The 13,231-nt window shown below is 39.8% G+C and overlaps 1 protein-coding gene across 2 annotated transcripts in view; it reads right to left on the minus strand.

Moving 5' to 3' along the window:
• SUSD2 (sushi domain containing 2) overlaps positions 1-13,231 on the minus strand; it is a 110,400-nt gene that overhangs the window by 50,849 nt on the left and 46,320 nt on the right. For both annotated transcript variants that reach the window (XM_072142254.1, XM_072142263.1), the window contains exons 14-21: positions 10,043-10,309; positions 7,658-7,834; positions 6,472-6,676; positions 5,881-6,032; positions 3,934-4,101; positions 3,519-3,693; positions 1,035-1,236; positions 750-835 (exon numbers count right to left, since the gene is read on the minus strand). In XM_072142254.1, the coding sequence (XP_071998355.1) occupies positions 750-835; positions 1,035-1,236; positions 3,519-3,693; positions 3,934-4,101; positions 5,881-6,032; positions 6,472-6,676; positions 7,658-7,834; positions 10,043-10,309 (1,432 nt within the window). The remainder of the gene's footprint in view (positions 1-749; positions 836-1,034; positions 1,237-3,518; positions 3,694-3,933; positions 4,102-5,880; positions 6,033-6,471; positions 6,677-7,657; positions 7,835-10,042; positions 10,310-13,231) is intronic.

The following is a 13,231-nucleotide window of genomic DNA, read 5'->3' on the forward strand; positions in this document are numbered from 1 at the left end:
AAGAAAAAATAAACAGTAAAAATCATAAACATGTTAGGCATCACCTTGTCCCAAAATGTCAGATCTATAAAAATACAATATATAATGGTTATTCCCGGCATTTAACTACCTAAAGGAAAATAGGCCAAAACACCACTCACCATTTTGCAACATATAAAAAATTCAGTCCTCAATGGTAGCAATGAAAATTTTAATTAAGATGGATGCCAGTCACATGTCCACATCCCATGTATAGCACCTACCTGCACAGGTCATGTCATCATCACTAGTTTGGTTGTAGTCAATTGGTTGCAGTGCATCCAGTATGGTCAGTATTGTGGCACGACCCTTCTCAGTGAGGTAATGTGCAGTGATGGTAGTTACAAACATCATTAATATGGTAACAGAGCAGGACAGTCTGTTAGATCATAACTGGGAGAAGAGTATAACAGGGAGGAGCTGCTTCTGAGAACTGAGGGATCATGGAAGTTGTAGTATCCTGTAATAACTTTGTCTAAAATAAAACCTTTTTATTTTGTCCAAAGCAATCTCAGCATTCACCATGGGTGTCGCTAGTTCAAAGCATCCAGTGCCCATGCCCTGGATCTTTTGGCCAGAGCCCTGATGTCCCACTGTCCAGGGACCTTGCCCCACTCTCAACTCTATCTGCCAGATGCAGATAGAGATAAGTAGTGTAGTGGTACACTGCAATAAGAATTAAGATTAGTTAAAAATGATGATTGCGGCTACAGTATAGTCAGACATATTACCTGCCATAGATTCCTCTGACACAGTGCACAGCTCCAGGGTGATATGTGCAAACACTTCCTGAATCAATGTCACATCCATAATCTGGCTGTAATGCAAAAACATAGCGTCATTTAATTTGGACTATTGAATAAGGCTTTTTTTTACATAGAGAATATTTGTTTATAAGTTATGTATACTTGGTGGGTACACAATACGTGGCGGGGTATAGGAAGTTTATACATATTCTAAAAAAAAACACAATCCAATGGCAATAAAAATAATAATGTGTTTAGGAAATAACATACATGAAACCTGCCCATATCTGCCTTTGATTGTGCTAGTGTACATGGGCAGTCTATGATCTCCGAGAGAAAATCTGGAAGCCTCATGTCACTTTCATGCCACTTGAGACATTTATCAAGTGCCCAACCAGCGGAATCTTTGCGGAAGTCTTCTCCTAGGTGCCAAGCCATGGCGTGATCTACGCTCCATATAGAGTGGATATTCCTGTACAGTATAGATAGTTGTGATCAAAAAAGAAAAAGAGATTATTAATATTTTAAATACTCTTAAACACCCTGCCTGGCACTGGTTACGATAGTGAAGCTTACTGTCAATAAAGTAGTGGAATGGATGCCACCAGACTGGTTTAACCATGCCAGTATTTACTCTTTAACCCCCGTACAGGAATTTGGACACCCTGAGTAGTCCTGGTTCTGTTGGCATAGAATTAGACAATAAATAGAAACAGGCCAGGTCTAAACAGATTTCAAGTTACATAAGTAGGAAGCTATGGGTCAGGTCAAGTCAAAGTCGTCACCAGAAATAGAATACACAATGGCAGCTAATGCTACAAGTTCTACAAAAAGGCAGTGGTATAATGCCACCCATTGTAAGGAATCAGCAGGTCAAGGACCTTCATGCTCAGTCACCTCCCAGTGGGAGAAGGTGCCTTATATAACTGTAGACATATATTTTATGTTCTTTTTAATTGTGCAGGTTTGTGCATTGCTCTAACATGGAAGGATGTTTTAGCATTGGTACAATCACTTAAAACTGGTCTAACATCCTTGGATTTGGTTTACAAGGGATAGTTATGTATGGCACCTCACAAATGCCATTTGATGTAGATGGGAACATAAAAGATAACATCTCCTGGAGGGGATGAGGTGGCATTTGAATTGTATCATTTTATTAAGCAAAGTGCATAAAGTGACCCTCACTAGGTGGCCAGACTACCTCCATGGTTGTTTCTATTTGCCAACTAATTAGCCAATTGCAGCTGTGGGAAAGTGAGTTATCTCTTTTTTAACTAATAAGATATGTTCCACATTTTAGTCAATGTAAAGAAAATGGTATAAAAAGAGAAGGCTGTATGGATGGGATAGTTAGAAGGATATAGAGGAATGGAGGGGTTGCAGGACTAAAGCTATGGAGGGCTGATTGCTATGTGGGACTGAATTGACAATATATAGATGAATGGAGGGATAATATCTGGGTATGGTAGTACATTCATCTGTATCTGCAAGCCAGAGCTATCACAATCCAATAAAGTAAAGCTTCATCTCTGGGAAAGAACTGAGGTTGTCTATCCTGCATTATTACCTGGTTGAGTGGTAAAAGATTGACTGGCACTTCACTATCATCATGATACATCATTTTCACATATATGTTCTGTTACAACAATAACCAGGAATGCACAGATAACAGAAAAGGGACAAATCCCCCATGGGTGCACTTAGGACCCAGAAGAAAATTGAGGACAGGACAGTGGAAAAAAAGGGAGGAAGTAGGATACCAACAGCTATAAGACAAGTTAGCAAATTACCAATCTTTTCCAAAATTCCACCTTAGTCATTGTAATGTGGAATGGATAGAAGTGTTCTTTTTTTCTAATAATTTTAAAATATAAATTAGGGCAGAATAAACTAGTAACTTTTATCATGGCTGCTTCCCATTGTATGTAACTCCATGTGGGTTCTCTTGGAAAGTTTTAACATTTCCATAATAAGTCAACATTTTCCTCAACTAATAGCTAGAAGATATATTAGGGACCCAATTGAGGGATTTATTTATCCTTTATTCATTATTTTCCTCATGTTATCAGGGGTGAACCTAGCCTGAGGACAACTCTGAGGAAAACTCTGAGGAAAAGCAGTGCCCCACAACCCGTCTTAAAGTAAGATTTCATTAAGTGGATTGTCTTTGCAGTGTCTCTCACCCCTTTTGGCTTCTGGTGTAAAGTAAGTGAATGGATTCTGTTAAGTACTATAGTGACTGTAGGTTGTGTCCGCAAGCGTCTTCTCTGGCAACAAAATCCCTCTCGGTGCCCAGTATCGGTAGAAGAACAAGACATTGCCTGACTTGCTCCTACTAGGCTGGTGAGACAAAAACAGGGCGACCTCATCTGTCGGGACATATGTAGTAGCCTGATATAAACTTCCTGTTCTGTGAGCATGTTCATAAGGAGAAAGCATATTCAGCCCTAATCATTTGCTCTGCTTTAAAGCAGAATATCCTGCTTTGTGCTATCTGACCAGCAACCACCGATCCTGCCCTCCACCTTCATAGCAGGTATACCCCTGCATGTTATGCCCATCTTGTGACACACAAATCCAGTCATAAGCCAATTGGAAAGGTAAGTAAAAACATTTTTCTATATAATCACACATTTATCAACATTAAACTTGGGGTTATCAAACATGTCAGAAACCCCCTGTGTGGCAGTCTGGGCATTTTTTTGCAATACTAAAAGGCAACTATACTTCGATACTAAAGTTGGATCTTACCACATGCCATCCTTATAGTCACTCGGCACAATTCTAAGGCTTCCAATTTCAAAGACTCTGTGTTCCTCGTCTGCTGGTTTAGGGTTGAATGTAAAATTTCCATCATTTAGATGGTTATTTACCAGGGTGTAGAGATATTGCCAAGAGGGTGACCAAGAGGAAGAATATGGTTCTCCTAAAGACAGAAATAAAAAATTATTTTCCCACAAAAACAGACCCCTTTATACTAAAAGGAGCATGTCCGGGAAGAGGGAACTGGCCTCTGGTCAGGGAAGAGGGAACTTAAGGAGTTACAAAAATTCTCTAATAGTGTAAACAGTTTTATCATGAAGGTGAATGCCTTTCTTTAGAGTGTGTCATTTAAGTTTACATCACCTTTTTAGCACCTTTATTGATGGCTTTTATAAGATATTACCTGTTTCTGTGTAACCCCACACTTCGATGTCTACTAGATCTGTTTCCAACATATGTGGGTCCCATAGCACAGTCAAGCTGCCTCCAAAATTTGGTGTTCCATAATACTGCCACTTTGTTTCATTTACTAGAGTACATTTTTCTGTCTCTGACACTTTCCCGGGATGCACTGTAATAACATCACAAATTTCTTAAATTATGCTTTCAGTTATAAAGTTTTATTATGACAAGTCAATAAATGTCCATATTTTAATTGTGGGCTGGTTTATGTGTTTCCACCTGACATGTTGTTGAACATTTTACGTACACTGCTTTATGTAACTTGTATTGAATTTGTCAGTGGCAGACAGCTTTTCACCACCAGTCAGATCATGGGCTGATGATTAAAACAGCAAAGTCTGAATACAGCTATATGGGATAAGTTATTTTTAAACAGAAATCTACAAATGCTGCCAAATAGATAAAATATCTTTAAGTGTGTCTGAATAACATGTCTACTTCCAAACTAAAAAAGAGGAACATAAAAGCGCTTATAGGGCAACTTCTTCTTTTCACCACCTGTGTGTAGTTATTATAAGTTTCTGCTCACCTTTGTTGGTTATGCCCAGTGCATAACACCTTAATGCATGATTAGGGTAGATACAGTGTAGTTTTCCCAGCTGCTGGCTCGCTCCCCTCCCAGACGCCCTTTGGGTTCCGTTGGCAAATAGTAGATTTGGATAGGAAAGTAGGCACCCTCGGTGCTGGAGCTTCTTATTGCCGTTCTCTGGATCCACCGCTTTTCATTTCCAATAATTCCAATTTTCTTTTTATTCTATTAAAAACAATAAATGACAATAGTCACAAATTAAAAGTTATTTTTGCAACGAATTTCAAGGCATAATATATATATACCCTGCCTCTTCCTCAAGCTAATAACATCATAATGCTGTACATGGCATTTTTTCCATATGACATATACAGCATTATATTGTTATTACCCTGAGGAAGAGACAGTGGATGTGCCTCGAGATGTGTTGCAAAAAATAACTTTTAATATGTGACTATTGTCATTTTATAGTTTTTTTTAATGGAATAAAAACAAAATTGGAATTATTGGAATATATATTTTTTAATATGACATAATGGGATATACTCATTTTTATTGGAAATATAAAGCAGTGGATCCAGAGCGCTGCTATAAGAAGCTCCAGAACTGAGGGTGCATAGTTTCTTATCTAAATCTAAAAAACATGTCTAGCAGTCAACAATCTCTCACCAAGAGGTTAACTACCCATAGGTAGCCTCATTAAGTAGGGTCTTTTCATACGGCAGCATGGGAAACATATTAACAAACTTGGTCAAGACCGTGTGTCTTATCAGAACATACCTATAAGAATTTACATATCTGCATGCCTGGTTTCAAAGTCAACATTTTTGTTTGGGTGCATTATTTTCTGTGCATGCGTCAATGTATTTGGGGTTTTCTTATACATTTTTTACATAATAATTTTTTGTGGTAAAAGATCTTTCTTTTGAAAATCACAATTCCATTGGAAGAAGTTCAAGAATCGATAATTAAAATTGTTCTGAATTGTTCTGAATTTGTTAATACAGCTTCACGTAATGACAAAGTAAGAAGTCAGCATAAGATTTGTCAGTAGGTAAATGTAATAAAATGCTTATAATGATTTTAACAAGAACAACATGTAATAACCACATGAAGATGATGGATTTTTGGAATTGTTATTCTTGCCAGTAAATGACTACATACATGGCAGGTCTTAGCGGAGCCTCAAGTTTGTCCATATATTTGTTTTTTTTCAAGATTGATAATATTTAAACTGGCCCCTGAGTATGTGAGATAAGAATTTAGATCCGTAACCCAGTCGGGATATTGACTGAAGTGAATAATGAAAAAATATCTGTATAGTGTAGCAAAGATAATAAATGAAAAAAAGAAATTTACCTGCAAGCCAAATGCCTGAATGAGGGTATGTGATTCCTCCATCTAAAGACATTGTAAAAGGAATACGTCCTGTCTCATAAAGCAATGGTGACACACAATGTGCATGACCTTCCTTATCTACAGAACCATCTACAACGATAGCACTATTAAATCTGAAAAAAAAAACAAATCAGGCCTAATCAATAGGAATTTCAAATAGTTTCTACTATTTCTTAGTTTACATGAAAATGGCGCGGAAAAGAACAAGACACAGTAATTTCATGGATGCGGCTCTTTTTCCTCTAATGATTGTCTCAAACTCTGATCACAATTTTTAGGCTATGTCTTGAACATCTAATTGTCACTACAATTTAGACCTGGAATGTTTTATTTGAATTAGTAAAAAGTATATAGGTTATTTTTTTTATTATATTATTAATCCTTTGTTATTGGATATGAGAAAGGATACATAAAAGCCCAAACCCTCCCTCTTTTTAAATCACACACATTCCACTTTTAAGGAGACATGTTGGCAACAAAAAGTGGAACTTTTGTAATGTCATGTGTGCCCGAAAAGGGAGGTATGATCATTCAACCCCATGTCTGACATACCTGCATTTCACTGACGAGTTTCTATTAAAGGTCACATTCAAAATAACAAATTCCCTTCCTCCCATCAGTAAACCAGAATCCGGAGAAATGTGAACGCAGAAATATCTGTAGTCTGCACAGCAATTCCCAAGCTTCTCACAGGTTGAATGACATGAACACTGAGCTAGGACTAGTCCACATTGACTTGAACAGGAGATAGGAGATGCTGCACAAAACACATATGACATCATATTGTAATACATTGTTTTACAAGGGGATTTACTAAAATATAAACCATTCATGAAATGTTTAGGTGGCATTTTAAGGAACCTTAAAAATAATAGCAGTTAGAACATACTTTATATGTTGAGCAGGGGCGTAACCACGTTGGTGGCAGCTGCTACGTGGCCCGCAGTGTCAGGGGGCCCATCCACAGTAAAGAATGGAGGATGTGCACCAATATATAAATATTATACTGTGCATTGTACAGAACAATGGGGCACATTTACTAAGGGTCTGCGGCTGGGTTGGGTTTCAGTTGGGTTTCCTGACTATTTCCGCTTTGCGCTGCATTTAATAGGGGATTTTGGTGCACGAGGTCGGATTTTGGACAAATCACACCAACTTTCATGCGACACAAATCGGGGGGGAACCCCAACTGATTTGCGGGATTTAAAATTCAAATTGTGTCACAAGACATGCACTCACATACACCGGGAAGAAGAAGGTGAACACCAGCAAAGGAAGCAAAACATGATGTGTATCGGGCGCACAATCTTGTTGAATCGCGGCAGACTTCATCCTAGTCGCACAACGCACCTCAGGGATCATGCAGGGACAGGGTAAGTAAATGTGCCCCAATATGTATATAACTGTGCACACCTTCCACAGCATACAGCTGTCAGATAAGAAATGTCGGGTCATGGACAGTAGAACTGCAGCAAACAAATATGGGGGGGGGGGGAGGAGTCAGTGCAGAAATATGCTATGGGGCCCAGCCTGTAGTAGTAACACCCCTGATGTTGAGTATATTAAACTTGCTGCAATGATATTATAACTGCACATCCTTAAATATACATATGCAGGAGTTTGTCACTAACTGTCATACAGTGCTCAAAACTAATAGCACCATTCAGTGCACATACAACAGATACTGTACATATAAGACACCTAAAATGATAAAAACTATAATTAGTACTTCTCATACCTGGGATACACATAGTTGGTTCACCTGACCAATAACCATCAGCTTGGCACGTTCTAGTTATGGATCCAGTTAACACAAAACCCGTGTTGCAAGAAAATGTGATCAGAGAACCAACTAAATAATTAGTTCCATTCTTAGTGCCATTTGCTGGTGGAGCAAGCCAACCGCATGTGACCACTGCAGAAAGAAAAGAATAAAATGATTACTTTCTATAAAACTATGTAGGGAACCACCAGGTTGCACCTAATGAATAGTTCAATGGAGGCTGATCCAGACAGCTCTAAAAACATTGGTAGCAAAGGGTCAGACAGGGACACTTTCAATAATCAAATCAAATGTTGAGGAAAGTAAAAGAGTTCTATCTACAGAATGTCTTGCAAAGGTCAAAGCAGGCAGAACAGGTTTGAATATTGCAAAGAAGCAAAGGTCAAAGCAGGTGGGCAAGGTTGGCATACTTTGGTTGGAAAATGTCAGGTAATGGACAAAAGAAATAACTTCTAAATACATATTTGCAGGAACATTAGGAATTGTTTTGCTCGGTCTCCTTCATGTAGTAAGTTGCCTTTAATATGCCTTTGTTCTGCGGCATTGCATTATGCCGAACATAACACAAGGTAAAGCACTAGAACGCTTTAATGCTGAGAAATGAATAAACAAAAAAAAAAGGAATACAATTAGGGAGAGGTAATGGTTGCACTACATACAAATCCCATCCAAGTGCAGCCAAAAAAAAAATCCTTAACATAAAATTATTTATGCTGTGGATTTATAGTTTTCAGCATGTCAACCTTTTGAATTTTGCTACATATGACCCAAGCCTTTGTCTGACTTATACAGAAGAGAGAAATAGCAATAAAAAGAACTGGAACTACAAAAATAACGTTTTCACCAATATATATATATATACATATCTCCTATACACACACAGTATATACTAGCTGTGGTACCAGATGTTGCACAGGATATGAAATAACTGCTACTATATCTGCCTCTATACACACTACCTTTCCCTGGTCCTGTTGCCTGGCTGTTTCTCCTGGCAGGGTCGCTACAGCGATTAGAAGGCGGCCCTGTAGTTGTGTTTTCCACCATGTGTCCATGCGTCAGCCTCTTCCTCCGAGTTATTCAAGAAATGTGTCCCTTGCATGACGAGAAGGGTGTCATTGTACACCCATGGGTGCTGATAGCTCCCCAACTGTTCTGCCCTCTTCTTAGTCCTCATTGTAGTTCTGTTATTCTTTTCATGAATTACCGAGCTTGAAATAAAGAGTCACTTGTAATAAATCTTCCCAGAGATTATATAATGGCTAGGATAAGACTGTAGCTCTGGATATGACTGAAGTCTCAGAGATGATCTCTGATCAGACGTTGCCTCTACAACAACGTTGGCTAATATTCACATCAAAATCATATTAAAGGGGTTCTCCAGTGACAACGATTGACCTCCCTCTACCTTATCTCCTTACACTTATCACTTCACTAATTCAGTGTCATTAAATCTTCTGCCCCCTTTACATGAAATCAAAGTCATCCCCATCCACTGTCATCTCCCGCTACACTTACAGTTTCCAGAGAAACGACCTGTATACTTTCTCTGCTGTCCGGACTGGCATGTGCAGTCAGCTCCGTGTTCCCTGCTGTGCTGACCAGGGGGATTGTGGGAGATGTAATCTTTTAGTAGAATGGGGGCAGCCATCTTGGAGTGATGTAGCTGCAGCAGTGAGCTGCGAGGTGAAAAGTGAAGGAAAAGAAGGTATATAGCCCAGGGTGGTGAGGTAAGGGTGTGTAACTATAATAGAGCACTGGTCAGTTTAAAAAAAAGTACATATAGTGATGGGAGTACCCCTTTAACTTACACATTAGCTGTCTTATACTAAGAAGGTCTTTCGTTGATTGTAGCAACCAATCAGAGCTAATATTAATACCCTAAATTTAATAAAAGCTGAGCTGTGATTGGTTGCTATCCAGGCTAACTGTCCCAACAACCAACAGACAATGGCTCCTGTAGCATGGCATTAGGTCAATCACTAAGCAAATTTTGGAAAGCGCAAGGTGAACATTTCCACTCAAAACATAGTCTATGATGTTCCCTGAGTCACCGAAGGCGTCAAAATTATTTGGTATACACTGTGTATTTGTATATATTTAAAATTGGTAACACTTCATGAATTTAGGTGAAGCAGTAAAGATAGTACTCTTCCCAAGCTACAGTAGAAAGGCTACAGTGTGAGAAACAATGCAACACATGTGAATAAAAGTACTTCAATTTTGCTTCACCAAAATTCCTTACCACTCAATAACATATTAATAATATATATAAAATATATAATATATCAATAATATATATAAATAATTTGTTGTATAAGAGTAGGGTTTGTACTTTACCTGGCTGAAGGTTGTCAACAAGTGCTTTATGACTTCCATACGAGATCTTGGTAGCATTACCAATCTCCAAACTATTTGTTGTTAAGACATCGAATCTGCAGAAAATATCATCTTCACACAAGGTTTTGGCCGCTTCAGTCAGACTTTGGTTTTTATTCTCATCAACCACAAATATGGGAACAAAATCTGGGTCGTGCTTTATTTTATAGCTGTCGATAAGTTCTTGGGAGTCATACTGAAAAAGTGAGTTATTTTCTGTCACCGCCCCTAGAGGAGAGAGATAGTATGGGGAGAAATGTATGAATATTTTGTTTAATCTTAAAAGTTTACTGCATTTAAAGATACATTTATGTGCTATTGAGTTACATACAAAAACATAATGTGATAGGAACACACAGTACCAAACTGGGATTAGTATTAAAGTTCTATCAGTAGGGGGTGTAGCACCTGATGCATGATTTCCCTACGAATGTTTGCCATGACCCTTTGGCAATTCATGAACCTGTTTGGTTAAAATTTACTTCAGGATGATAGAACCAGGAACCTGATGGAACATGTGTCTCAAAGGACACAATGGCATTTGCATGATCTACAGCCCCAGTAATTTTAGTGGCTGATGTGGCAGTGTTTGCAGGGATCTCCTAGAAAAAAACAATACAAATGAATAGCTCTGTGATGCGCTAGACTTGTTCTCGTCACCTACCACAGTGAAGAGATGGTAAAATGCTTTTGTCAGGAGCAGGTGACTTGTAAGGTACAAAATTAAGTTAAGACCGCCCTACTGCATATACCCAATAAGGGCTTCTGCCATGTCCAATATACTGCTCTAAAATTGTTGAAGTTTACCAAATATTCAGATTAAATCATAATCTCTAATATCTAAACATGGCAAATTAATTCCCTGTTATTCTGTATAGCCTCAATTTGAAATGGATAAATAGATTTTCTAATTGTAGAATTGTTATTTAGAATTATGCAGCAACTCTGTCTGCCTTGGGGCGGGCAACTCTCATCAAGATGACCCTTATGCCACAGCTGTTATATATACTTCACAATGCCCCTGTTTGGATTACGAGATACTGGTTTAATAAGATTCATGGCCTGTTTAGAGACTTACTTTGGAAGCAGGTTCCCTGGATTGAATTAGCAAAGTTGGATTTTGGGGGCCCAGGCATGTTTTTTTTTAGTATTTACAATTATGGCACTGTCTACAGACTCAGTTTGAGTTGGGAGAGGTTACCATCCCCTTGTTGGGGGTGATGCAAGGAGTAAGGCCAAGACTATGAGAAGCCTTATATGCTTACTGTAGGGGGTTAGTACTGGATAAAGTTCTGGGAGACCCATTGGCGGAGTTGCGTTGCAAGTGGGAATTGGATGTGGGTGTATTGCTGGAAGATTGAGAGTGGGAGTAGATACTTGAGTACCCTAGCAAACTTACTTTGAATGTGGCACAATACCGATCACAGCTATTCCTGCTTCAGCGAGCCTATCTTACCTCTGGCATGATGAAAACGGGGAGTCGCAGGGATGATAGGACCGAGATGTTTGTCGTAGGAGGCGAATACCGTACATATGTTTTGGATGCGCCCAATGCTAGGGGAGTTGGGTGGAGAAATTGGCAGATTGATAGAGTGTTTGGAGTGGGAGAGCAGAGAGACCCAAAAGCCTGTTTGCAAAGAGAGTTAGGAGATCTCCAGGGCAGAACAGCTAGCAGTAGCAAAAATATTGGGGCACATTTACTTATCCGGTCACTGGAGTTCACGGAAAGTGCATTGTCTGACTATAATGCACCGTGGGGCGATTCACTCAGGTCGTGCTCACATATCTGAAGACACGCTCCCTAAATTGTGTCGCATGGAAACCAGAAAGCTGCTCAACAAAGAGGATTGTGTGCACACTTCTTAAATACCTGTGCAAGTCATTTTTACATTGAAGAACAGGCACAGTCCCAAAAAAGTGTGTCGGAAAGCGTCGCAAAGTCCTTAGTAAATGTGCCCCATTGTATCAGGTCTGTGAGACCTTTGCTAGGCATTGGCTGGATACTGTCCCACCAAGCCTTAGGGAGATCTAACGAATGGTGAACACCACTCTCTAAATGGAGCTGACAGTGTCTATGAAACAGAACACACTTGGGAAGTTTGAGAAACAATGGCGCAAATGGATGAAATGTCTGGGACTTGGGACTGTAGAGTTGCTTAGAAGGTGGACAAGGCTGAGACCTGAGAGAGACTAACAGGGGTATGAGACTGGAAGATAGACGGAAGGGAGACACAGTGTTTTGGATAGGGTAATGGACTGCCAGAGGTGATGGGGAGGGAGTTTGTTGGGGAGGGGGTTTAGGCTAAGGATTTTGTCATATTCTGTATTATGTACTCATGTTACAGTTATATGTAAAGTATTCAGTTTATCTTTGTATGTATCTGCTTAACTAAAGATATCTTGATTTTGAAAAAAAAGAATTATGCACCAATTATAGCTTAGTACAGGCAGTCCCCGGGTTAAGTACAAGATAGGTTCTGTAGGTTTGTTCTTAAGTTAAATTTGTATGCAAGTCGGAACTGTATAGTTTATAATTGTAACACCAGTCAAATTTTTTTGGTCTCTGTGACAATTGGATATTGGGTTGTCATAAGAACCAGGATTAACAATAAAGCTTAATTACAGCTGTTTATTGTAGCCCAGGGCTAAAGCACAATCAATTACCTACATCTAGAGTTCCGTTTGTAACTAGGGGTCATTTGTAAGTTGGGTTTTCTTAACCCCTTCACGCTCCGTGGCGGATATATCCGCCACGGAGCGCAGTGACTTAGCGCTCAGTGGCGGATATATCCGCCACGGCGCCTATGCCGGCTCGGCTCTGGATCAGAGCCGAACCGGCATCGGGAAACACGGGGTGCCGGCTGTAACTAATAGCCGGCACCCCAGTGTAACACCCGCGGTCGGAGTCGGCTCCGATCGCGGGTGTGTAACCCGTTAAATGCTGCGGTCAGCACGACCGCGGCATCTAACATGTCCCTGGGGTGTCTTTCCCCCACGATCGCCCCCCCCGAACCGTTTTCGGGGGGCACCGATCGCTGCTATGGAAGTGCTGGGGTCCGATCTGGTCCCCAGCACTGCCTGCAGGCACTGCCAGTAAGATGGCGTCTGTGACGTCAACTTACTGGCATAGTGCCAGCCTATGCAAGTGCA

This window comes from Engystomops pustulosus, chromosome 1 (assembly GCF_040894005.1).
Source record: "Engystomops pustulosus chromosome 1, aEngPut4.maternal, whole genome shotgun sequence".
NCBI classification, from domain to species: Eukaryota; Metazoa; Chordata; class Amphibia; order Anura; family Leptodactylidae; genus Engystomops; species Engystomops pustulosus.